This window comes from Portunus trituberculatus, chromosome 27 (genome assembly GCF_017591435.1).
Source record: "Portunus trituberculatus isolate SZX2019 chromosome 27, ASM1759143v1, whole genome shotgun sequence".
In the NCBI taxonomy this organism is placed as follows: domain Eukaryota; kingdom Metazoa; phylum Arthropoda; class Malacostraca; order Decapoda; family Portunidae; genus Portunus; species Portunus trituberculatus.
This window is the reverse complement of record NC_059281.1, coordinates 5,279,577-5,306,526: the sequence shown is the minus strand read 5'-3', so window position 1 is coordinate 5,306,526 and position 26,950 is coordinate 5,279,577. Positions and strand designations below refer to the sequence as shown.

Below are 26,950 nucleotides of genomic sequence, written 5' to 3'. Positions count from 1 at the left end.
TTTTGCATGGAGAGAATGTGAGGATTGCATTAAGGAGGGGTTTTACTCTTACAAACATTCTAATCTTTATATTCCTTCCTTTATCTCCTATGACCTTAATTTCTTTACCTTAATTTTCACTCATCAACCAATCAGTCTACTCCAATTTATATTCTATCTACCTTGATATCCTTCTCGTGGGAAAGGATGGCGTTCACGAGGGAGGAGTAGCGCTTGTGGGCGTGCTGGCGCTGATGATGGATAGTCTGAAGGGCTGAAGCGTGGGCGGCGTGGTGGGAAGCTGCCCCCTGCCCTGGCCCACCCATCACCCGCGCCAGGCTGCCCACACGCCCATCACCGACCTCACATGTCTGTCTGGAGATAACAAATTAGCGTGGCTGGTTGGAAAAAAAAATGAAACCAATTAGTATATGGCAGCTAGACAAGCAACTAAGACCAGTCATCTGTCAATACTCAATGATAGTGTTGTCGATGGCTGTCTTCTTCGCCACTGCATCATCATATACACGCATATAGAAATTGTCATGCTTCTTATTGTCCTTTCCCTCGTCTTCGTCGTTTTTGCTCTTCACGTCATTGCCATTCCTCTTCTCCTCCACCAGTATCCTCACGCCATTCTTCTTAATGTTAGCCATTGTTCTGCAAGGGGAAATTAGATAGATAGGACATGATAACTTTCGACCACATTAACCTATGCGCCACACCTCCTTTACATTCATAGGGCTCTATAGTTGAAGTGACACAGGATTTCTAAGTGTGTTTTTGCAGTTCTAGAGGTAGATTAACAAACTTTCCGCATTATTGACAGGAGATACACGGTGAAAACCCGACTAATAATTTCTTTACCTTTGAAAATAGTCGTGATGAGAAGCTAGCTAGCAGACGTTTCTAATATTGGTTTCTCTCTCTCTCTCTCTCTCTCTCTCTCTCTCTCTCCATACATTTAAAACCACCCACCCACACACATCGGCTCACTTTTACCTGTCTGGACACTACCTGTGTGGAGCTGCGTCTCAGTAACCATAGTAACTCGCACACTGGAGGGCATTATGGGAGTGACGTCAGGCCGGTGATGTCACAATTCCCTCCATGATGGCTGCCGGTGCAATGTTGTCACCAAGAACCTTCCTCCTCTCCCCGGCTCTTCTATACCATCTGCCCTCAAGGTAACTCACGTGTAGCTCATTAGCGGCCGTCAGATGACCGCCACTCTCCTTCTATATTGTTCTCAATCTCCAACTCATCTTAGTTTCTTCCGTTTTCCTCCTCAAATTTCACCTTTCTGTTTATTTTCGTTGGTAACTACGATCAGCTGTTCTGTAGTCGTCTGCCCTAAGCGTGTTTTTCTTTTTTTTTCCCTTTATGTTTGTTACTGAAGGTCACTGCCAAGGCCGCTGAGGTCGAAAAGGTCATGTGTCCCTGTCCTTTATCTCGTCTAAAGGGTCAAGGTGTTTGTATGGATGAAAGGTTAGGTGAAGTGTGTGTGGATCTGGGACGTGTGGATGCGTCTTTCTGTATGTGAGTGAGGTTAGGGCACTTGTTGCTATGTGTGTGGATGTGATGGATGTGCGTGGAAGTTGGATGCTGTGTGGAGTGGAATAGTAAGAGGGTTAAGTGGATTAGAATTGGGGAATATTGAGTGGAGTTGGGATGCGTATGAGAAAGAGGTGGATGCTGGGTGGATCTTAGGGTTAGATGCTGTGCTGATTAGTGGAGGTGATGCTGTGTGGATCAATGAAGGATTAAGTTGTGTGGATCAGAGGAGGTGAGGAGGAAGGTGTGACAGGAGATGGAGAAGTGATGCTGGATGCTGGCATAATATAACAAGCTGGAATCTTAATAAAGCAATTGATTAGTTTCTCTTCATGAAATCCTCTTCATATTTGCTTGAAAGCAAACAAATCAATTACATTTGTATTGCATACATACACGTCTTTCACTGTTCACTGTCTCGCTCACCCTCCTTGATACACAAATATTACTGACAAGAACTCTTGCTACCACCAGAAATTATCTTTTCTCTTTCAGAAATGCTATTATACATTTAAGAAAAATGGTAAGTTAATAGTACCATGCTTATCCCATGTACTACCAGTACCTTCATTTAAAAAGCATCCATCTTTTTTGTTACAGCTCAAATCTATTATCTAATAAACATTGCTCTTGGATGCTTCAAAATTCACTTGATTTTTATCAGATTTGCTTTTGCACATCAAGGAATAAGTAGGGAAGATTAAAGGCAATATATATTTCAGTATACTACCAGCAACATCATGTAAAACACCCTTACATTTCACAGTAATAAAGGCATTTACCCATTCCACTAAAGCATTTGACACTCCCTCCCAGATGCCTGTCAACATCCCACAGCAGCCAACAGAAGGATGGCTGGTTCAACAAGCTGCTGGTGAGGAAGATTGAGCCCACCAAGGAGTCCCACTCTCGTATGCTGTCAGACAAGGAGGTCATCTTTGAGCTACAGACACACAACATCAAGCCTGGCACAAGCAAAGAATACCTTAAGAACTAGTAAGTACTGGGAAAACAAAAATTGTCCTTGTTTTTTCTCAGATATGATATGATTGCTAAAAAAAAAAAACATGAAATTATTTGATGAAGAGCCATTGGGAATGGATCAGCAGGAAAAAATAATATCATGCCTACAGTTTTTAGCAGCATTTGTCATTAAGATAAAAAAAATTCCATGACAAAGAAATTCACATGATCATTACTTTTATGATTCGCACGCACACACACACACATCGCGTAATGTAGTGGTTAGCAAGCTCGACTCACAATAGAGAAGCCCCGGGTTCTAGTCCCAGGAAGCGGCTAGGCAAATGGCCAAGCCTCTTAATGTGTACCCCTGTTCACCTAGCAGTAAATAGGTACGATATGTAACTTGAGGGGTTGTGGCCTCACTTTCCTTGTGTGTGCAATGTGTTGTGGTCTCAGTCTTACCCGAAGATCGGTCTATGAGCTCTGAGCTTGCTCTGTAATGGGGAAGGCTGGCTGGGTGACCAGCAGACTACCATGGTGAATTACACACACACACACAATTTAAAGGGATGGCATATGAGGAGAGACTAAAGGCAATGGATCTACCAACCTTGGAGCAGAGAAGAGAGAGAGGGGATCTGATACAAGTTTATAAATTGATTAACGGAATGGATGAAGTGGATAATGAGAAACTGATCCTGAGAGAAGAATATGACTTTAGAAGCACAAGATCGCATAGTAAGAAACTAAGGAAGGGACGATGTCTGAGAGATGTTAAAAATTTAGTTTCCATAAAGATGTGTTGAGACTTGGAACAGTTTGAGTGAGGAAGTGGTATCAGCAAAGAGTGTACATAGTTTTAAAGAAAAATTGGATAAGTGTAGATATGGAGACGGGACCACACGAGCATAAAGCTCAGGCCCTGTAAAACTACAACTAGGTAAATACAACTAGGTAAATACACACACACACACACGCGCGCGCCTGGTAGTTCAGTGGTTAGAGCGTTGGCTTCACAAGCCAGAGGACCGGGGTTCGATTCCCGGCCGGGTGGAGATATTTGGGTGTGTCTCCTTTCACGTGTAGCCCTTGTTCACCTAGCAGTGAGTAGGTACGGGATGTAAATCAAGGAGTTTTGACCTTGTTGTTCTGGTGTGTGGTGTGTGCCTGGTCTCAGGCCTATCCGAAGATCGGAAATAATGAGCTCTGAGCTCGTTCCGTAGGGTAACGTCTGGCTGTCTCGTCAGAGACTGCAGCAGATCAAGCAGTGAAACACACACACACACAAGAAGTATAGCTTCCCATATCATGGCATTGACAAATGGAACAAATTGAGTAGAGAGGTGGTGTGTGCAGCAAGTGTCAATCAGATGAAGGACAAACTTGATAAATGTGGACAAAGAGACAGGACATAAAGAGCCAAGCTCGGGCTCTGTAAATCACAAATAGGTAAATACATGCACACACCGCGTAGTGTACTGGTTAACTCAGCTCACAACTGAGAGGGTCCAGGTTTGAATCCCAGAAAGGGGTGAGGCAAATGGGCAAGCCTCTTAAGCCCCTGTTCACCTAGCAGTAAATAGATATGGGATGTAACTCGAGGGGTTGGGGCCTCGCTTTCCTGGTGTGTGGAGTGTATTGTGTTCTCAGTCCTACCCAAAGATCAGTCTATGAGCTCTGAGCTGCTCTGTAATGAGGAAGGCTGGTTGGATGACCACCAGATGACTGGGTGGTGGTGAATACACACACACACACACACACACTCAAAATGACACATTCTTGCAGTGAGGAGTATGTCAAGGGAGTAAAGGACAAAGGAGACCTTAGCAACATGGAGCTTCATGGATCGTGGACAGTGTCGGTGGGAGACCAGGACCAGTGTGTGCATCTGTGGAAACATGCCGGAGGTTACCGAGCCATCGATGCCTCCAACTCAGTTATAGCCACAGACAATGTGAGTTGAATGTTAATGCAATGTGTTCATATTTAATTGATTGTATTCTCATTTTCATGTTTTATATCTTTCAGTTATTAATTTGGTACTAAATATTCACCCTTTCATGCTTGCAAATACCTATATTCTCATTGATTTTCCACAAAAATTGTTCTTCCTTTCATTATTACAAATGTAATCACAGTTATTGATTTTCCACCAAATATCATTCACCCTTTCATGATTGGAAATTTTATCTCTCCTATTAATTTTCCACTAAATATCCTTCCTCTCTTTATTACGAGTACATGCATAATGTTTTTTTTTTTTTTTCTCTTGTTTATTTCTTAATCTAACACTTTTTTCAATAACTTTCAATTCAACAAAACATTAGCAAACATCCTCACAACACTTCACAAGCAGCTTTCACTTCATAGATCAGAGTAGTACTACTCCTTCCTTGAACACAAACACACACACACACACACACACACACACACACACACACACACACACACACACACACACACACACACACACACACACACACACACACACACACACACACAACACATACACACACACACACTCACACACACACTAAGGAAAACTTCAAGGCAGCGAGAAATTAATATGTTAAGGTGAGGAAGGAAGAGGAAAAGAACTTCGAAAAGGACATTCTCGAAAAATGTAAGGAGCAACCAAAATTGTTCTATAGATTCATAAATGGAAAAATTAGGCAAAGAGAAACAATAGAAAGGTTAAAAGAAGAGAACGGGATGGTGGAAGACCCAAAAAGTATGGCAGAACTATTAAATAATAAATTCCAGGAGGTCTTTACTAAGGAATCTAAATTTGAAAGGCCACAGGGTAATAGAGACAGTCTATATGAAAGAGATTAAAGTAACCAAGCTTGAAATAAAAGAATTAATGAAGGAACTGGATGAAGAGAAGGCAATGGGACCAGATGAAGTCTCAGGCAGAATACTGAAAGAATGTAGGGAAGAACTAGCAAGTCCTATATACAACATCATAAAATGCTCAATAGAAAATGGAACAGTACCAGTAGAATGGAAAAGAGCTGAGGTGGTTCCCATATATAAGAGCGGAAGGAAGGAAGAACCTTTAAATTACAGACCGGTATCACTAACTAGTGTAATATGCAAGATGTGTGAAAGAATAATAAAGAAACAATGGATCGAGTTCCTTGAAGACAACAAATTAATATCAAATAGCCAATTTGGTTTTAGAAAAGACGGTCTTGTGTAACTAATTTATTGAGTTTCTATTCTAGAATAGTTGATAGAGTACAAGAGAGAGAGGATGGGTTGACTGTATTTATTTGGATTTAAAAAGGCGTTTGACAAAGTGCCACATGCAAGGTAACTGTGGAAGTTAGACAAGAAGGGTGGCTTAAAAAGGAAGCACATTGAGATGGATAGAAAATTATTTGACGGGGAGAGAAATAAGGACGGTAGTTAAAGATATGAAGTCAAGTGGAGAGCAGTAGAAAGCAGAGTGCCACAGGGGTCAGTATTGGCACCAATACTTTTCCTCATTTATATTAACGACATGCCAGAAGGAGTGAACAGCTACATAAATCTGTTTGCAGATGATACAAAACTGTGCAGAGTTATAAAGCAAAAAGAGGATTGTGAAATACTGCAAGAAGACCTAAATAAGATCTGAGAATGGAGTATAAAATGGGAAATGGAATTCAATGTGAACAAAAGCCATGTCATGGAAATGGGAAAGAGTGAAAGACGACCCGTGGGAATCTATAAGATGGGAGATGGAGTAGAACTGGAGAAAGTAAAAAAGGAAAAGGACTTAGGAGTGACGATGGAAGAACACAATCAACCAGTAAGCCATATTGGTAGAATTTTTAGAGAAACATATAATTTGCTAAGGAATATTGGAGTAGCATTTCACTACATGGACAAAGAAATGATGAAGAAATTGATAAGTACTATAATAAGACCCAGATTGGAATATGCAGGAGTAGTGTGGACCCCTCATAAAAGAAACACATAAGAAATTGGAGACACTACAAAAAATGGCTACAAGAATGGTTCCAGAATTTGAAGGGATGACATATGAGGAGAGACTAAAGGCTATGGATCTACCAACCCTGGAACAAAGAAGGGAGAGAGGAGACCTGATACAAGTTTATAAATTGATCAACGGAATGGACCAAGTGGATAATGAGAAACTGATCCTGAGAGAAGAATATGACATCCGAAGCACAAGATCGCATAGTAAAAAGCTGAGAAAAGGAACATGTCTGAGAGATGTTAAAAAATATAGTTTCCCGCATAGATGTATTGAGACATGGAACAGTTTAAATGAAGAAGTAGTGTCTGCAACGAGTGTGCATACTTTTAAAGTAAGATTGGATAAGTGTAGATATGGAGACGGGGCCACACGAGCATAAAGCCCAAGCCCTGTAGAACTACAACTAGGTAAATACAACTAGGTAAATACACACACACACACAACACACCATGTAGTGTAGTGGTTAGCATGCTCGACTCACAATCAAGAGGGCCGGGTTCAGTGTGGAAACAATTTGGCAAGCCTCTTAATGTGTGGTGTTCACCTAGCAGTAAATAGGTGGGATGTAACTCGAGGGGTTATGGCCTCGCTTTTGTGTGGAGTGTGTTGTGGTCTCAGTCCTACCCGAAGATCAGTCTATGAGCTCTGAGCTCGCTCCGTAATGGGGAAGACTGGCTGGGTGACCAGCAGGCGACTGAGGTGGATTACACACACACATTACATGGATAAAGATATGATGAAAAAAATCGTCACAAGCATGGTACACCCAAGGCTGGAATATGCAGCAGTGGTATGGTCTCTGAGCTTTGAAAAGGATATAAGAAAATTGGAAAGAATACAGAAGATTGCTACAAAGATGGTGCCAGAATTAAAGGACCCCACATATGAAGAACGACTGAAGGAAATGGAACTGCCAACCTTACAGGATAGAAGAGAATGCAGAGACCTAATAACAATGTATAAGATAGTAAATGATATTGAAAAGATAGACAAAGAAGACCTGGTGCTGTTAACGGAAGAAGATGGAAGGACAAGAAGACATGAAAAGAAGATCAGGATGAGGCAGTGTGTGAAGGATATTGGAAAATACAGTTTTACACACAGAATGGTGGAAAAATGGAATGCATTGATAATGGAATTGTCACAGAAAGTGTGCATAATTTAAAGAAAAACTAGATAAATAGAGATATGGAGAAGGACATTATGACTGGTGAAGAAATACAACTAGGAAATATAAAAAAAAAAAAAAAAAAAAAAAAAAAAAAAAAAAAAAAAAAAAAACACACAAAGGAGAAACGAGATGGAGCATGGAAAAGGTGGAGAAGAAACAGAAATCCAGAAAATAAGGAAAACTTCAAAACAGCAAGAAATGAATATGCTAAGGTGAGAAAGGAAGAAGAAAGAACTATGAAAAGGACATTGTCGAAAATGTAAGGAACAACCAAAATTGTTCTACAGATTCATAAATGGAAAAATAAGACAAAAAGAAACAATAGAAAGGTTAAAAGGAGAAACGGAATGGTGGAAGACCCAAAAGTATGGCAGAACTGTTAAATAGTAAATTTCATGAGGTCTTTACTAAGGAATCCAAATTTGAAAGACCACAGGGTAATAGAGACTGTCTATATGAAAGAGATTAAAGTAACCAAGCTTGAAATAAAAAGTTGATGACGGAATTGGATGAGGAAAAGGCAATGGGACGGATGAAGTCTCAGGCAGAATACTGAAAGAATGTAGGGAAGAACTAGCAAGTCCAATATACAACATCATAAAATGCTCAATAGAAAATGGAACAGTGCCAGTGGAGTGGAAAAGAGCTGAGGTGGTTCCCATATATAAGAGCGGAAGGAAGGAAGAACCTTTAAATTACAGACCGGTATCACTAACTAGTGTAATATGCAAGATGTGTGAAAAAGTAATAAAGAAGCAATGGATTGAGTTTCTTGAAGACAACAAAATATTATCAAATAGCCAATTTGGTTTTAGAAAAGGTCGGTCATGTGTAACAAATTTATTGAGTTTCTACTCTAGAATAGTTGATAAAGTACAAGAGAGAGAGGATGGGTTGACTGTATTTATTTAGATCTAAAAAGGCTTTTGATAAAGTGCCACATGAAAGATTACTATGGAAGTTAGAGGAGAAGGGTGGCTTAAAGGAAGCACATTGAGATGGATGAAGAATTACTTAAGGGGAGAGAAATAAGGACGATAGTTAAAGATATGAAGTCAAGTGGAGAACAGTAGACAGCGGAGTGCCACAGGGTCAGTATTGGCACCAATACTTTTCTCGTATATATAAATGACATGCCAGAGGAGTGAACAGCTACATAAATCTGTTTGCGGACGATGCGAAACTGTGCAGAGTCATTAAACAAAAGAGGATTGTGAAATACTACAGGAAGACTTAAACAAGATCTGGAAATGGAGCAAAAATGGGAGATGGAATTCAATGTGGACAAAAGCCATGTCATGGAAATGGGAAAAAGTGAAAGACGACCAGTGGGAATCTATAAGATGGGAGATGGAGTAGAACTAGAAAAAGTAAAAAGGAAAAGGACTTGGGAGTGACAATGGAAGAAAATAATCAACCGGTAAGCCATATTGATAGAATTTTCAGAGAGGCGTATAATTTGCTAAGGAATATTGGAGTAGCATTTCACTATATGGACAAGGAAATGATGAAGAAATTGATAAGTACTAAAATAAGACCTAGATTGGAATATGCAGGAGTTGTGTGGACTCCCCATAAAAGAAACACATAAGAAAATTAGAGACTACAAAAATGGCTACAAGAATGGTTCCAGAATTTAAAGGGATGACATATGAGGAGAGACTAAAGGCTATGGATCTACCAACCTTGGAGCAGAGAAGAGAGAGGGATCTGATACAAGTTTATAAATTGATTAACGGAATGGATCAAGTGGATAATGAGAAACTGATCCTGAGAAAAGAATATGACTTTAGAAGCACAAGATCGCATAGTAAGAAACTAAGGAATGGACGATGTCTGAGAGATGTTAAAAATTTAGTTTCCATAAAGATGTGTTGAGACTTGGAACAGTTTGAGTGAGGAAGTGGTGTCAGCAAAGAGTGTACATAGTTTTAAAGAAAAATTAGATAAGTGTAGATATGGAGACGGGACCACACGAGCATAAAGCCCAGGCCCTGTAAAACTACAACTAGGTAAATACACACAGACAGACACACACCTATATGTAGAGTAAAGAAAAGTATACATACTTGGTACAATGCCAGATGTATAGAAGCTACAAGGGAAAAAGGTAAAGCTTGGAAGAAACTAAAAAAAGCAGAGAAATTAAAACAACTGACAGCAGTATAAGCATGCAAGAAATTAATATATTAGAGTAAGGAGAGAGGAAGGAAGAAACTTAGAGAAAGATGTGATGCAAAAAAGTGAAGATGAACCCAAGCTTTTCTACAGATTTATAAATGGTAAGATGAAAAATAAGGAAACAATAGAAGAATAATTAAAGGAGGGAAGACATACCAAACAGCAAACAAAATGAGTGAATTAATGAATGGGAGTTTCAAAACTGTGTTCACTGAAGAAGAATTTACAGAACCAAATAGGACATTGCATTGCTGATGATTGCTGGAAATCATAGTGCACAAAGAAGATATTGGAAGACTACTGGATAATTTGGATGTCAGAAAAGCAATGATGTCGGATTGTGTATCAGACTGGTCACTAAAGGAATGTATTGAGCAGCTGTTAGATCCAATTAGGGAAATGGTTACAAGTTCATTAAAAGAAGGGAGAGTACCACTGGAATGGAAGAGAGCCAACATAATCCCAATATTCAAGGAAGGGAAGTCAACTGAGCCATTAAATTACAGACCAGTGTCACTTACAAATATTGTGGGGAAGATATGCAAAATTGTTATCAAAGAAAATGGGTTGAATATCTGGAAGAACAAGTTATATCGAACAGACAATTTGGGTTCAGGACAGGACGGTCATGTGTGTCGAACTTCTTAAGTTTTTACTTGAGTAATAGAAGGATTGGAGAGCAAAGATGGATGGGTGGACTCGGTATACCTGGATATAAAAAAGGCTTTTGATAAAGTCTCTCACAGCAGACTACTCTGGAAGTTAGATAGCATAGGAGGACTGAGAGGAACTTGTTAGATTAGATAAGGGATTACTTGAAGGACAGAGAGATGAGAACTGTGATCAGATACATATTCATCTTGGGATAAACTAACAAGTGGAGTGCCACAAGGATCAGTGTTAGCCCCATTATGTTCCAGGTAAATGACATACAAAGTGGGTTAACCAGTTATATTAATTTGTTTGCTGATTATGCAAAATTGCTGAGTAATCAAAACTCGAGAAGACTGTTTGCTGCTGCAGGAAGATATAAACAAGAAGTGGAAGTTAGAGTTCAATGCCAAGAAATGTCACATAATAGAATTAGGAAAGAGTAAGAGAATACTGGTGTGGAACTATCTGATGGGAGAGGAACAGATAATGAAGACTAAAGAAGAAAAAGATCTGGGAATGGTTATACAGGAAAATCTGAACCCTGAAAAACACATAAGTAATATATTTGGATTAGCATATAAAATGTTGACTAAATTACAGTGGCATTTTAATACATGGACAGAGATATGATGAAAAAAATTATTTCGAGTATAATACATTGAAAGTTGGAATATGCAGCAGTAGTGTGGTCACCGAGATTGAAAAAACATATCAGAAGATTTGAATGCATCTAGAAGATAGCTACAAAGATGATGCTGGAACTAAAGGACATAACATATGAGGAAAGGCTGAAGGAAATGGGACTGCCAACCTTACAAGATAGAAGAGAATGAGGCGACCTAATAACAAAGTATAAAATAGTAAATGGCATTGAAAAGATTGACAAGGAAGAGCTGGTGACAGAAGAAGCTGGAAGGACAAGAGGGCATGTAAAGAAGATTGGGATGAGGCAGTGTGTGAAGGATATTGGAAAACACAGTTTTCCACGTAGAACGGTGGAAAAGTAATTAAGTTGTTACAGCACATAATGTGCATAACTTTGAAGAAAAATTGGAGAAATGAAGACATGGAGATAGGACACTATGAGCCCCACTCAAACCCTGTACAATACAACTAGGTAAATACACACACACACACACAGGAAAGGAAGAACATGCATAACAAATTTACTAAGCTTTTATACAAGAGTAATAGATGAAGTACAAGGGAGAGATGGATGGGTTGACACAGGGTGTATCTAGATATTAAGAAGGCTTTCAACAGAGTACCACATACAAGACTCCTATGGAAAATAGAACACATGGGAATAAAGGGAAATATCTTAAAGTGGATGACAGACTACTTAACAGATAGGAAAATGAGGACAATGATAAGAGATAACCCATCAAGCTGGAACACAGTCACCAATGGAGTACCACAGGGTTTGGTGCTGACAGCAATTATGTTCCAAATATATATCAACGATATACAAGGGGGTTTGAATAGCTATATAACTTTGTTTGCAGATGATGCAAAGTTTTTTGAGAGTAATAAGGAACATCCGTGACTGTATGGAATTGCAGAAAGATGTTGACAATATTAGGAACTGGAGCCAAATGTGGAAATTTGAATTTAATACCAGGAAATGCCATGTGATGGAAATGGGTAAAAGTAATAGAAAACCTACAAGGGAATATAAAATGGGAGAAGAAATTATAATGAAAAGGAGTGAAGAGAAAGACCTGGGAGTGTCATTATACAAGACACCCTGACTCCAGAAAGACATATAATTGGACTATTTGCATCATCATACAAGACACTAACTAACATCAAGGTGGTATTCATTTAAATGGATAAGAATATGATGAAAAAGATAAGAACCACTATGATAAGACCTATACTGGAATATGCAGCAGTGATATGGTCACCATACAGGCAGAAAGACATCAAGAAGCTAGAAAGAATCCAAAGCACTGCTACAAAAATTATCCCAGAAATAAGGGATCTTCCCTATGAAGAAAGACTGAAGGAAAGGGAATTACCAACCTTGAAGGATAGACAGGAAAGAAGGGACCTAATAACGATGTACAAGTTAGTAAACCATATGGAAAAAATAGATGGGCAAGACTTGGTAACACTGACAGAGGATGGAGATAGGCAAACAAGAGGACATTTCAAGATCATGAAAAGATAGTGTCTAAGGATCATTAAGAAGTTCAGTTTTCCAAATAGGATGGTGGATATTTGGAATGGATTAAGTGATGATATTGTAACTGCAAAAAGTGTGCATGAATTTAAGGAAAGTTAGATAAATGTAGATATGGAGACGGTCACTAAGAGCTCCGCTCGAACCCTGTAGCATACAACTAGGTAAACACACGCACACACACATCTCTAGAAAATGTATAAGAAGATTAGAACAGATCCAGAAGATAGCTGCAAAGATGGTCTCGGAACTAAAGGATCTAACATATGAGGAAAAGCTGAAGGAAATGGGACTGCCAACCTTACAAGGTACAGCAATACTCGGCTTAACAAACAGGATAGGGGGTGTCAAAGCTGTTCATAGAGCGAAAATTTGTTAAACGGATGTAATTTTCCCATAGGAAATAATGGAAATAGGGGGGATGCATTCTGGGCTGGTCCCCAACATACCACATAGGTAAAAAAAAAAAAAAATATATATATATATATATATATATATATATATATATATATATATATATATATATATATATGTGTGTGTATATATATATATATATATATATATATATATATATATATATATATATATATATATATATATATATATATATATATATACCTAACCATTAATAACCAAGTATCCCCAAGTTTTTAGTGAAGAAAATGACAATACAATGGAAACATAAGAATTCATGTAAAGTCCCTACCTAGTGTCTGGGTCTTCTAATATATGACATCTACTATAAACAACACAGTAAGTAATCACTCAACACCACACACTGGGACACTGGACAATGGACACTGCAGCTCCAGCTGACACTATCTCAGCCACACTGACATCTATCCGAGTTGAACGGCAGATTGGAATAATACACTTGTTCAAACATTCGCAGTTCTACTTCAAATAAGGATTTGCACCCTTAAAAGTGCAAACATAGAGCACACCGTATTTCCGGTATAAATTCAACCAAGTTACAGTGAATGAGGGTGTTTACAGCTTTGAACCAATGTCAGATAAATGTTTTGACATGGAACACCACTATTTGTCAAGTACGACACAATTTATTCACAACTAATGGATTAATTCTCATTAACAATTTGTACACAATATCAAGTAGTGTAAAACACTAAGATGAATAATATATTGCACTGTATAATATAATATATGGTGAATTGGGCCACGGGTGGTACAAGAGTTTAGTGGCTACAAGCTAGAGACAGAGGCGGGGAGCCAGCCAGTCACAGCAAAGCTGCCGCGTTTGGTCCCTCACCCGGCAAATTCAAACCCAGAAAATTTGCTAAAACCGGATATGGTTGTACGTTATGCGGACTTTTTGGTCTAACTTTATATAGTACGTTAAACCAGAAATTTGTGAGACGAATGTTTGTTAAGCAGAGTATTACTGTAGAAGAGAACGAAGAGACCTAATAACAAGGTATAAAATAGTATATGGCATTTAAAAAATAGACAAGAAAGATCTAGTGCGGGTGACAGAAGAAGATAGAAGAACAAGAGGATATGTAAAGAAGATTAGAATTAGACAATGTGTGAAGGATATTGGAAAATATAGTTTTCACACAGAATGGTAGAAAAATGGAATGCATTGAGTGATGAAGTTGTTACAGCACATAATGTGCATAACTTTAAAGAAAAATTGGATAAGTGGAGACATGAAGACAGGACACTATGAGTCCTGCTTGAACCCTGTACAAAACAACTAGATAAATACACACACACACACACACACACACACACACACACACACACACACACACACACACACACACACACACACACACACACACACATACACACAAAGAAGGGAGAGAGGAGACCTGATACAAGTTTTTAAATTGATCAACGGAATGGACCAAGTGGATAATGAGAAACTGATCCTGAGAGAAGAATATGACATCCAAAGCACAAGATCGCATAGTAAAAAGCTGAGAAAAGGAAGATGTCTGAGAGATGTTAAAAAATATAGTTTCCCGCAAAGATGTATTGAGACGTGAAACAGTTTAAATGAAGAAGTAGTGTCTGCATCGAGTGTGCATACTTTTAAAGTAAGATTGGATAAGTGTAGATATGGAGACGGGGCCACACGAGCATAAAGGCCAAGCCCTGTAAAACTACAACTAGGTAAATACAACTAGGTAAATACACACACACATTATTGCCAATCCCTCTTACTTACATTCCTGACATCTACTACATTACTATCTCCCCATTGCAGGACCTCTCAAAATTGGTCCAGGACAGAAATCAATACCTTCGACAACGCACAAATCAGTTCCTTCTTCCCTTTAGCTTTTGGCCGCCAGTCACTCCACGCGAAGGAGGAAATATATACGAGATTCGCTCATACTTTCTCAAGGTGAGTGAAGGAGACAGGTAAGCTACTGCAAGACCCTAATGGAATTACTGAGGAATACTTGTTGCCTTCTTAGTGTGGAGTTTCAGACTGATTAATACTGTACATGGAAAGTGTGGTTTTGTGTAGCACTGAGTGAGGTTTTATAGATGTTGATAGTTCATTAGTCAAGAGAAATTATGTTGTTGATAAAGAGGGAATTAGATATAAGCTGGGATTGAGAAAAATATACCCAATTCATTTATTGGGAAAGTAAGTGAAGAAATATCATTGGGAAATTTTTTGAGTAAAGATTATATAGAGAGCAATGTTTATGAAGAGTTAAGAAATCAAGAGAGATTGTAGCTCAGTTTTTGTTTGGGTTCGATTTCAAGAGTAGCAAGGAAGCTTCAGTGATAATTTTCACTGATGCATTACCCTTCCAATACTGAGAGTGAGTATTCAGGGAGTGTATGGATATGTATGGTTGTTATTCCATGGCTTCATCAATACAGTGGAGACTCAATACTTGAATGTCTAAATACTCAAACTTTTCAATACTCGAATGCAAAAGTTCGATTTAATACTTGAAAAAATATCTGACAGTCGAACGTCCACACACATGGTTGTAAACAAAGGCTCCCTGGCGTCCTCCTTTCCCATCCCCCAGTTGTGACTCGTGCTGCCATGGTCATGAGAATAACATACTCCTGCATTCTGTCTGTAGTTTTTCATTTATAAACTTACATTAACACCAAAGGCTTATTAGTGGTGATAATATCTGGTAATCAAATGGCCGACATTCGGTCATATACAAAGCTATGTCATTTCCCTTCTCACAGCTGCCACTGTACCGTTCTGATACCGCATTACTGGTATACTGGTACACCGTAATATCGGTATACCGGATGCTGGTACGCATCCCTAATCCTGCTGTGTCTTTGGAAAAACAACATTCTCCTGCGTTCTCTCGGTAGTTCTTCATTTGGAAACTTATGATGGTACCAAAGAGGCTTAATAGTGATAAAAATAAGGAACTTAGTGAGTGTAAGTGTTAGTGAGCCACAGCCCTCCATTAGTCATTAGTGGATTCACAGGAATCACACCAGGAGAAAAGCGACAACAACGTTTTAGTGGATAGTGATTCATCCTCCGGCTACCTCCCTCCTCCTCCCCACCCTTCCCCCCTCTTCTTCTGAGCCATCTATCACCAGCCTTCACTTATGGTATATACAAATCAAAATTGTAAAAAAAAAAAAAAACTAAAATTTTTACAAACTTGAGATTTTTCTAACATTACAACGAATTACCTGATTTGTAGGTATCATTTGTCGAACTTTTTGATACTCAAACAGCCATTTGGAATTAATTAAGATTGAGTATTGAGTCTCCACTGTATTTGGTTCATGTGATGACTGTTTACTTAATTTGTGGTTGCCTTGACATTTTTTGCAGGTTTTGTCAGTCATGGTTTGTTAATTTGTAGGCAGTTTTATTAATGGAGCTATTTGAATAATAATGATAAGAAGACTAACAATGCTTTAATTTTCCCATGGAAGTATAGATAAATCAACCTAAAGAGGCACATGGTCATAATCTTGTTTTCACCCAAAGAAACACATTAATCATTCTGAAGATGATTTTATTGATGCCTCACATAGTATCCGTCTACCTAACACACAAGGACTTCCACATGTACAATAGGAGCTACCACATGTAACCCAAATGACTCCTTGCAGCCTTCCTTATTTTATTATAATCTGATGTCCTAACACCCTCACCAGCCGGGCACCATGATTGAGTGGGGCAACAACTGGTCAAGGGCAATCCACTTCCGCCAAGCTAACAATGAAGCATTTGGCGGATTTTTCTCTCAGGTCGGGCGCCTGTACAATGTCCATCACATCTGGTGTAAGTACAACATTACATCTCCTCAGCTTCCTTGTCAGTCCTGATTCCCTCCCTGTCTGTCCATTGTTTATCTCTTATGCTGTGCTGAGTGTTCCTGCTGTGTTGGTAGTATAGTGTCCTGCTCTGAGCTGTGCTGCTTTCTTGGGATGTTGGTCCAGGTGTTGTCGTGAAGCAGTCTGTGGTATTTTCAGGATGGGATGGATTGATCTGGCTGCCCATAGGAGATTGCCAAGAGATAGCTTCCATATATAGAGAATACTTGTATGGTGTGAAGCAAATTTTTGAGGGCCAAGTGGTACACAGATATCTGCATGAACCTTCTGTTTAATATTTTTTTTATGTTTTAATCTTAAACACCTAAGTTGAGACAAAAATATACCATTATAGCTACATAGATTAGATTGATGGCCATTTTATTATTCAACGTTGTTATTTGTATCATGTATGGATTATTAAGTGTTGCTAAACATTTCCATCACATGTACAATAAGAAAATACCACAGACCAACTTTTTTGGTGTTCCCTTGTCTGGGTCCCCACTGCAGGACGTGTTACTGTGGCTCACAACTCTTCAGTACTCTGGATCACTCTTCTGTGTTCACTAAAACCTCACCTAGTAGTAGTGCCATACGATTCACTTGCCAGCCACTAGATGTCTTTGTTCATTATTTGCCGCACATACTACCTTTCTGATGTGTTTCAGAATTATGTGGTGCAGTTTTATTTATATTAAGTTTTGGCATTTTGCATGTAATGTCTTATATATATATTTTTTCAAATCATACATATATTACCAAAATATATTGCCTAAATTAACAGAATTTGGGATTCGTTTTTGTGTGTGGGTTGTGGGTGGTAAGGCAGTCAGACAGTCAAAGCACAAGTATTCTCAGATAAAACTTCATCGGTTTTAATCACATACGTGAAGACTGTTATTGTTCCCGGATATGAGAAAGAGAATGAGGCTTTAGTACAATTTTCAAGACAATTGTTTCATCATTTCTTACTCCTTGAGATCATCACAACAAGTCACATGTATGTATACAGTTTCGTATATTAACATTTGCTTTCAGGAAATATCAATATCAAGTCATCCTAAGCAGCCATGTTTGAACAATTGTTAGATGACCACTTGTATTTGTGTTGTTTCTGATGAAGAAGCAAAATAACACTAAACAGGAATTGGAGCCACAAGCCATATTCCAGTGTTTATTGATCATTGTGGGGCTTGTGAAGTTTGGTCATCTATCACTTTTATTTTTTCCCTTATTCCTTTCACCATACTAAAAATGAAGAGTATACACATTACACCCCAAGTATCTATGCAAGACTTAAGTGTTGTGTGGTGCATTTCCATTTCAGCATCATGAAGCACACACACATTGTCCAAATGAAAATATTGAGATATTTCTTATACTTTTTTGTGGGTAAATTTTTTTTGTTAACTTTGTGCGTACTTGCATGTGCAGCATCTGACAAGTACTTTATGTAGAGAGTTTGGGCTTGCAGCAAATTAGCAGTAGAGGTAGTCACTGTATAACCAGTCTGATAGTGTTGCAAGGTGAAGCTCAAACACACACTGGAGTCTCCTTATACTTGCAGCTACACTCTCACTAATATGTATATTTCATTTAAGTAACTTATCATTAATGATATAGAATTGAAAAGAAAATAATCCTTTTGTTCCCAGTCACTTCCCACAAAATATGTGCATAAATGCAGTTAAAGGAAATTCATTATTTTTGTGGTTCTCTTACCACTTTATTCACTCCATTCACCAATACAAAAGAGCAATTTCTTTACATTATTCACCACTGTAAAAGAGCCTCTTGGTAGTGCTCACAAAGGGTGTAGTGGAGTGTCTGATGCTATATTGAAATGTCTGTCCTGAGCTGCATGGGGAATGTGTCACCTGATACCTTGGCAGGCAGCACTTGATACCAAATCACAACTGTACCCAAACAGACAGGTATATAAAGCTTGAATTAAGTAAATCCTTACTGCATATCTTGTGGCATAACCTTTTATCATAATGACCGGCTTTTGTTATGCATAAATTTTTTTTTGGAAACACTTATAGTTTTCATTATGCCCACCTTATGAAAGAGAAGGTGCCTTATGCTAAATCATTATTATACAACACCATGTATCATTGATTATTCATATATATGAATGCCATAATGAGTGCAGCTGCTACATTAATTGGGAACCTCATGTGTTATGTGTAAGGATCTATTTGACAAGTTCAGGACCTTAGCTCTTTCTATTGTCTCAAAGATCAAATTGCAGCCAGATTTTTGAGAAATGAGAGTGGCGGTGACTCAGTGTTGGTGTGGCAGTGTTGGCTGCAATGCTGTGTTGCTGTGGGTGTTGAAGTGTTGGTGTGGGGTTTGCACTTCATCCAGGGTGGCACACTGGGAGACTTGGAGGGCTCAGTGAGTCATCAAGTTGCCTTTGGTTTCTTCACTTCACATTTGAGTTAATTTTCTAAGCTGGTGGTTCATGGTTCTAAGTGGTGGCAGTCATTCCTTTCTTTATTTTTCTTTGATATGTTTACTATTATGTTTTTAGTAAGAATATATTTGCTCTTATGTTTTCAGTAAGTATATGCTTCTTGAACTTTAATTTGCTTATTTGATTGTATTTTGATATATTGCAAGGTGCAGTATTCCTCTTTTTATATACTCTGTTAGTAATTTCCCAACTTTGCATATTGTGGAAAATGGATTCTTTTTAGAACAATAATGGCATTGATAGTTAATGGATGTAGAAGAATTACCTCCTGATACTCAAATGTTGGGCTCAGGCATTGTCCTTCAGCCTCAGTGTGTGTTTGTGTGCTTCTGATTGAGAAGGGGAGGGAAGTAGTAAAGGAGGAATTGGAGCCCAAATCTTTTAAAACCTTTGGGTAAGTCATCCCTAGTGTGGTGTTGCCTTGATGCATCTTCATATGACTCAGTTTATATAAGCACTGTATTTATTTTCTTTAGTCAAGCTTTGTTATAATTTTTATGTAGTTTTAGTTACCTTTAGCATTAACATCTTATATTACTTCCTTTTTTTTTTTTTTTTTTTTTTTTTTTTTTTTCAAAATCTTCCTAAGGACTTATGATTTCTGTGGCAAGTGTTGGAGTGAGAGCTGAATGGTTGACATCTGGCCAATCAAGTTTATGTTATTTATTACCTAAATTGTACAAAAGCACAAAATTAAGTAATAAATCCCTATTAAGCAAAATGCAAACGGTATAACACAGCAGATGGAACTGTCATATAATACAACCCTACATTTGTTATCAAAAGTTGAAGTGTGCATATCATCATCAAGATACATGAGATGTAATGGCAATAGCAAATGTGGGATGAAATAGGTACATTATTTTTCAAGTTGTTGCACATTTTTTAATGGTGTGCCTTTCAGCAACAACCAAAATACTGGATGAATAGAGTACTGACAATTCATCCTGTGTTTCCACTCAGTATCATGTTCCATTAACTATCTTGCATAATTTACATAATATCTTGAACAGTAATTCAATTAGTCAACCCAAAACCTGCAAGAGCTAACCATTCAGCTCCCACCGTCACCCGATGAGACCTGACACTCGTGGGGCTCTAACCCGGCTGTGGCAATGCTTCCACATGCAGGCTACAGGAGTCTGGCCGACCGCAAGGAGAACCGGGAGTCTGCATGGCGCAAGCCCGGCTGGGACGAAGTGGTTGCCTACACAGTCCCCCTAATAGAAGAGTACTATTCCCGTATCCTCACCCCCAACACCTTCAGCCCCACACAATAGGGAGTGCCGTGGTGCCTTGACCCCCGCTGCTGTGCTCCTCTGAGGTCAGGTGAAGAAAGTAAGGCTCACTCTGGTCAGAAACTGTTCTATTTGGTCAGTAGGTGAAGGCTGTCTCAGGTGTTTGGTCTGTAGAGGAAACAGTCATTACATATGTAGTGTTTCTGTAGTCTCCTCTTCAAGGCACATGAAAAATAAGTAAATGCCTGTATTTACTTATTTTATAATATAAATTTATACTTTTTATTTATTTATTTATTTATTTTTTTTTTTTTTTATTTATTTATTTTTTTTTTTATTAGATACTGTTGGGAAGTGGGATAAGGGACAGGTTTGTGCCATAAGACAAATACATGCAATGTTCCTACAGACAGTTCTTCCCTCCTGTTCAGAATGTTTCCTCTTTCATTCCCAGAAAGTTTGATAGCATCCATCAGTCATGGAGAGACTCGTAGTTCGTTGTAAATTTTCAAACTTCCTACTGTAAATAAACCACATAGTTGTTGAATATAGTGTACGTGTGTGTGTGTGTGTGTGTGTGTGTGTGTGTGTGTGTGTGTGTGTGTGTGTGTGAAATAAATATTGCAAAAAAGTAAAGTCTCTGTACGTAGTTTAATTGAGAACACTTATAGTCTAATGAAATTATGGTAAGTTACTTCACTTACTAAATTTTATAAACTGTTACAAGTTCTTTGCTTTTAATCCCTTATTGATAACATCTAATGATGCCTCATCGTTTGAAAAGTTGTTCCTCAGAACACATGACCTTTGCATTCATTAGCGCTCTCACAATAATTTTTTTCCCTCTAACAGTTCTTGTTCTTCCTGTCAGCTCTCAGCTCAGTTATTCATTTTGTTGAGGCAATGAGTTAGGGCTTGTGCACAAAATGAATGTCAGTCTGAATACAGACAGTGAATGGGTTCTGAAAGAATTAAAATGATTCATCATGATATTATTTTCTCTTATTTCGTAATTGCATGCATCCAAACTTTGTTATATAGATTTTTTATTTATTTAATTTATTTATTTATTTATTTTTTTTTTTTTTTTTTGTGTGTGTGTGTGTGTGTGTGTGTGTGTGTGTGTGTGTGTGTGTGTTTCACTGCCACTCTTATATTATTATAATCATCACTATGTCGTTTCAAATTGTTTGTCTTTAATTACTGTTTGGCAATGGTAACTTTTTTTTTTTTTTTTTTTTTTTTTTTTTTTTTTTTTTTTTTCTCTCCAGTTACTCATAGGTATTTACTCTGTCATGTGTGTAAATCATGGGAAATGTTTGTAAATGCACTACAGTATTTGTACTTAAAGGAAAATGCTAAGTCTCAAAATCCTTCATTATTCGCTGTGACCCGGACAGTACATTACTTGTTAAGTTGTATTTAGTGATATTAAAAGTCAGAGTTAACAAATGAATAAACATTTCAGTAAAGAAAAACAATAAGAACATATTCTCTGTTGGAATATATTTTTAAGTTTTTCAATAAGACAAATTGATAATTTTTGAATAGTAAGATCAAAACTAAGTAATTTCTATGACAAGCTAAGTTTTTTTTCTTTTTGCTATAATTCTGTATGCATTGTAGCAATAGCAAGACATTCATTGAGTTTATTCATAAGACTGACAGACTAAAGACAAAAATAGCATAAAAAGTACAAAGATTCCAATAAAGAGCTGGTAAATGTTGTGCTCAATTTTTTGTTTGTTCATTCAATTTTTCTATTCTTATTGTATGATTGGTAATGTTTACATCTGACATTTCTTATGGATTTTATAATCTGTAATTTTTTTTTTTTTTTTTTTTTTTTTTTCCGCAATGGGTGTGTTAGTTGTAGTAAACAATGTATTATAGAGGTGATCAAAACTTGGAATGGCATTTCCATACCAGAGCAGTGTTACCATCTTTGTACTGTTACTGTGATCAGACCTGCAGCATGAGTAGGAACAAGTTAGTACTCACAAGGCATCACCTGGGGATTTGCCACTCTACAATGAAGATTATTTCTAAACTTAATCCAATGCCACATCAGAACAAGTAGGTCTTACTTGTATCATCACACAGAGTAGGAAGCTAGGAGATTAAGTAATGACAATGTAAACCTAAAGTGTTATTAAGTGCCACTAGATTCACTGTACCTTTGCTATGGGTGGTGTATCTTCAGATAATCCTAGTGAAGCAAACTTCTCAAATAATTACAAAAGGAGCAAGGAAATAATTGTTAAGGTCATGAGAAGCATTAGTTAATTATATACTGTTTATTGATTTATTCAAGTTAAGATGCAATGTTAGATATCAGTTTGGTCTCTCAAAAAGGAAACCTATTATAATACAGAAATGCAAGTACAGTGGGGCTATTTTTTCAAGATTTTTCCTCCATATCCAACTTATTAACTGAATATGTTCCTAAACTCCTCATATTTCTAGCAGGAGAATCAACTCCCTTCAAGGTAAAAGAAAAGAAATAGTAAATCCTATTTCATATCCATTATGGTGTTTTCTCTTTTGCATGTTTTTTTATTCTTTTTATCTATTATCTCAACTGTTTTGTTGCTTCTTTTGCATATCTTTTTTTGTGCCAGTGTGCATAAGTAACAATGTCTTTTGCATGACTTTAGTGTTGTCATTATGCTATACCATGCCAGGTGTTTAGAGGACAATGCCAGGCTGGAGGATGGGATGGCAGGACCTCAGTGTCACCTTGTCTTACACTCTCTTGACATCAGTAACTCTTTCCCACTACACATCATGCATAAAAGAATCATGAAGGAAGATGTTCCATTCTTCCTAACATGATTTATGCAATACTGTATACACTGAGAGCATTGCTTTTGTTAAAGTATTCTTTTTTCTTCATTTTCATGATTTGATGGAGAAATGCTCCTCATGTTCTATTTTGGAGATGAATTTGCTAAGACTAACAGTGTAGGAAGATTAGCATTACAAAGTTTAAGTGTAACGCGTTTAAGCAACACTGTTGTGCTGAAGTTATCAAGATCATTGTCTCCAAGAAGAATATCCCTACTAAATGTTAAAATGTCCTTTAAAGAAATAACAGTTAAGAGAGGTATCCTCATATATATATATATATATATATATATATATATATATATATATATATATATATATATATATATATATATATATATATATATATATATATATATATATATATATATATATATATATATATATATATATATAATATATATAATATATATATATATATATATATATATATATATATATATATATATATATATATATATATATATATATATTTTTTTTTTTTTTTTTTTTTTTTTTTTTTTTTTTTTAGTAAGAAAGTACACTGCTACAGAAAGCACCATCACAGCATTCACTTATTGTCGGAACATTACACCATTGTAAGAAAGGAGACACACTCTATGAACATAATTGCCATTGAAATTTGTGCATGTATGTTTTGCTGAGGCCTGGCAAAGAATCAAATGGCAGACACAGCAGTAAGTAGTGATACATGTTTTAATCAGATAGTCTTTGGCCTCCAGCAATGCCTGTCATCCTGCTTGTGTTGTTGAAGGTAGTTTCCATATGGAGGAAAGAAGAATGTAAAGGTTTCTTTTACATTGTCGGAAGTAGGAACAGTATCTGCTTTTGGAAATTGAAGTAGATGCTGAAAGATTCTGCAAGTAGCCAAATGATCAAGAAAATGCAAATATTCTTATATCCCATTCCTATTTTGCTATTAACAAATAGTCAAATGTTGCAGATGTTTATAAAATGAACTAGGCTTTATTATCACCATAGTATGCAATATGACTTGCTTATTTAAGAACCTGTGAAACCATCTAAGAAAGTCAAGTAAGTAAAATACTACTACTACTTGTAATACTGTATTAATTAACTGTATCAAATATTTGTTTCTAAGGCTCCTTCAGAGAGAATGCCCACAACAGAAAACTTGTGATATGTCATTTAACCTTGTATTGACCAAAAAATATTCTTAAAGAGGAATGGATAGTAATTTGTATGTTAGACTAAGACACCTGACCAAAACTTTCAAGGGAATGTTAATGAATATCAAAAGACCAGAACACCTGATTGTAGTTTTAAGGGATCCACCTATATTTACTAAGTTAGACTGGAACATTCAAACATAATTGTAAAGGAAAATTTTTCTACTTTTTTTTTTAAACAAATTGTGCTGTACACTTTGAAAGAAAATTTTACTTTTTGAAATACTGATTTTAATTAGTTTAATTCAACTTTTCCATACACTTCTTGTGTAAGAACAGTTCATTTTACTTTTTGAAGATAAATATAATCTATAAAAAGACTAATCCAGTAACATATCTACTCAGTTTATTTTTGAAAGAACATTCAATTTAAGTTTTAGAAATGAGTACAATTAGTTCAATTAGTTATGTAAAATCAATTAACTCAGCTTAACCATTACACACAGGCTATAGCTCTCTGGAGGGGAGGAAGGAGGCACGTGAGAATGCTTGGCGCCACCCAGGCTGGGATGAAGTTGTGGCCTACACTGTGCCGCTAATCAAGGAGATGCACGCCAGGATCCTCGTGCCAAACTACTTCTCCCCAGCGCAGTAGTCACCACAGATGCACACACACACATTCAGTCAGACTCACACACACACTGTCAGGCCTGCTCACCACCATCACTATTGCTGCCACCTTGGGAGTGCATAGAATTTGATGTGAATTCCTGTGACCTAAGAAAGATTCAATTGCCCCAGTTTGCCCTAGATTGTTTTGTATATATATATATATATATATATATATATATATATATATATATATATATATATATATATATATATATATATATATATATATGGTACTACATCAAACACAAAAGTAGAGAAGGAAACTGAGTTTGTAAGTCAAAAGTAAGATCATTAGTTATAAGTTGTTGATCAGTTCCCAGTCAATGCTACTCTACCATCAAGAGTTGCTTCCAGATAACATGGATCCTAATTCTCACATGTTTGTCACATTATCCTAACTACTTCCAATAGATTGCATTGGAAGTTATTGTGGTTTCAAAAGTGTTTTCACAATTCTAATGTTAGTTTGATGAGGATCCTGCACTATCAGTTGGAGAAAATACCTTGAAAACCTATCTAACTATGCCTGTGGTCTTTGAAAAATAGCCATGATTCAAAGACACAGCATTTAAGAATACAAGTGCTTATATGATGTGTGGTGTGTGATTGTAAGTGTCGTTGTGCTTGTGTTAGAGAAGACTAGTTCTTGTACTGGAGGAGCCTCGGTTGTTCCTAGTGTGTAGTGTTAATGAATTGGGTATATTGTGTCAGGTGGTACTAGAGCAATATAAGATGACAAAACTGTACAGCTTGTGTATAGGCATCTACTTGGTTTGTGTATGTATGTATGTATCATAGATCATGTGGGTTGCATTCAATTGCTCAGTGAAATCTTTATCAAGGCCTGTAAACTTAATGTACATTTTGTTTTATAGACTTCCACTTTAATGGGAGAGAGGCTGATGTTGGTATTATATGTAAATGTTAAAAAAAAAAAAATGGTGTTAAGTACCACTAAACAAAACCTGTTCAGATGTTTTTGCTACTTTTGTAATGACTAAGTACATACACTTGTCTACAGCCTTGTTGAGTGTACATGGATCTGTATCTTGGTAAATGTTAGTTTGACGGTTGAACTATAGCAACAGTATTGTTTTTGTTTTCTCATTTAATTTTTTTTTTTCCATTTTATGTTAATATTCAGGAAAAGAGTTGAGTTTTGCAAGTGTTAAAACATTGTCAGATTTCTGTTCTATTTCTTATTCTTGCTTGTGTGGAGAGAGAGAGAGAGAGAGAGATGGTATTTAATTTGAAGACAGTTGCACTTTAAATGCATGGTACTCTGTGCATTTTTATGTATATGTGAGGGAATGAGAAAAATGAGATGTTTACAGTATTTACTGTATGTATGGTGTATGGTACAGTTGAAAGTAATGGTCTACTGCAAAGTATATGTAGTATCAATATGTATACTTTGAGTGTATTGTTCTTGTGTGGCACTGGTGACCAACTCTCCCTGGGGCAGCGAGGGACAGCGCTTGAGTTAAACAAAAAATCGGAAAAAAAAACTGAATAAAAAGGAAATAAATAGTTAGCTGGTTGGATAATGATGGTGATGTGATAAAGCATTGTATATTTCTCTGTATCTATAAAATTGACCAGTAACCTTT

General features: G+C 37.0%; 2 protein-coding genes across 6 annotated transcripts in view; one reads left to right on the top strand and one right to left on the bottom strand.

The window, feature by feature from the left end:
- Positions 1 to 1,116, bottom strand: part of LOC123509711 — a 3,089-nt gene extending 1,973 nt beyond the window's left edge. The window contains exons 1-3 of one of the 2 annotated variants that reach the window (XM_045264218.1): positions 982 to 1,116; positions 454 to 639; positions 162 to 354 (exon numbers count right to left, since the gene is read on the bottom strand). In XM_045264218.1, coding sequence (XP_045120153.1) covers positions 162 to 354; positions 454 to 635 — 375 coding nt within the window. In that variant the 5' untranslated portion in view covers positions 636 to 639; positions 982 to 1,116. Of the gene's footprint in view, positions 1 to 161; positions 355 to 453; positions 908 to 981 lie in introns of those variants that run through there. The other variant, XM_045264219.1, reaches the window with a different exon arrangement.
- On the top strand, positions 1,029 to 26,950 carry LOC123509712 (protein NipSnap-like). 4 transcript variants are annotated; one of them, XR_006676268.1, is made up of 7 exons: positions 1,029 to 1,166; positions 2,350 to 2,529; positions 4,285 to 4,453; positions 14,912 to 15,052; positions 16,813 to 16,939; positions 20,585 to 20,791; positions 25,175 to 25,315. XR_006676268.1 is itself a non-coding variant. In XM_045264221.1 (7 exons), exons 1-6 carry the CDS (start codon positions 1,090 to 1,092, stop codon positions 20,731 to 20,733), a joined length of 843 nt encoding a protein of 280 aa, XP_045120156.1. In that variant the 5' UTR covers positions 1,029 to 1,089; the 3' UTR covers positions 20,734 to 20,777; positions 25,175 to 25,311. The 4 variants fall into 4 exon arrangements, 3 of the variants coding, with proteins under 3 accessions (XP_045120156.1, XP_045120157.1, XP_045120155.1); XM_045264221.1 differs by having other exon boundaries at positions 20,585 to 20,777; positions 25,175 to 25,311; XM_045264222.1 differs by having other exon boundaries at positions 20,585 to 20,782; positions 25,175 to 25,309.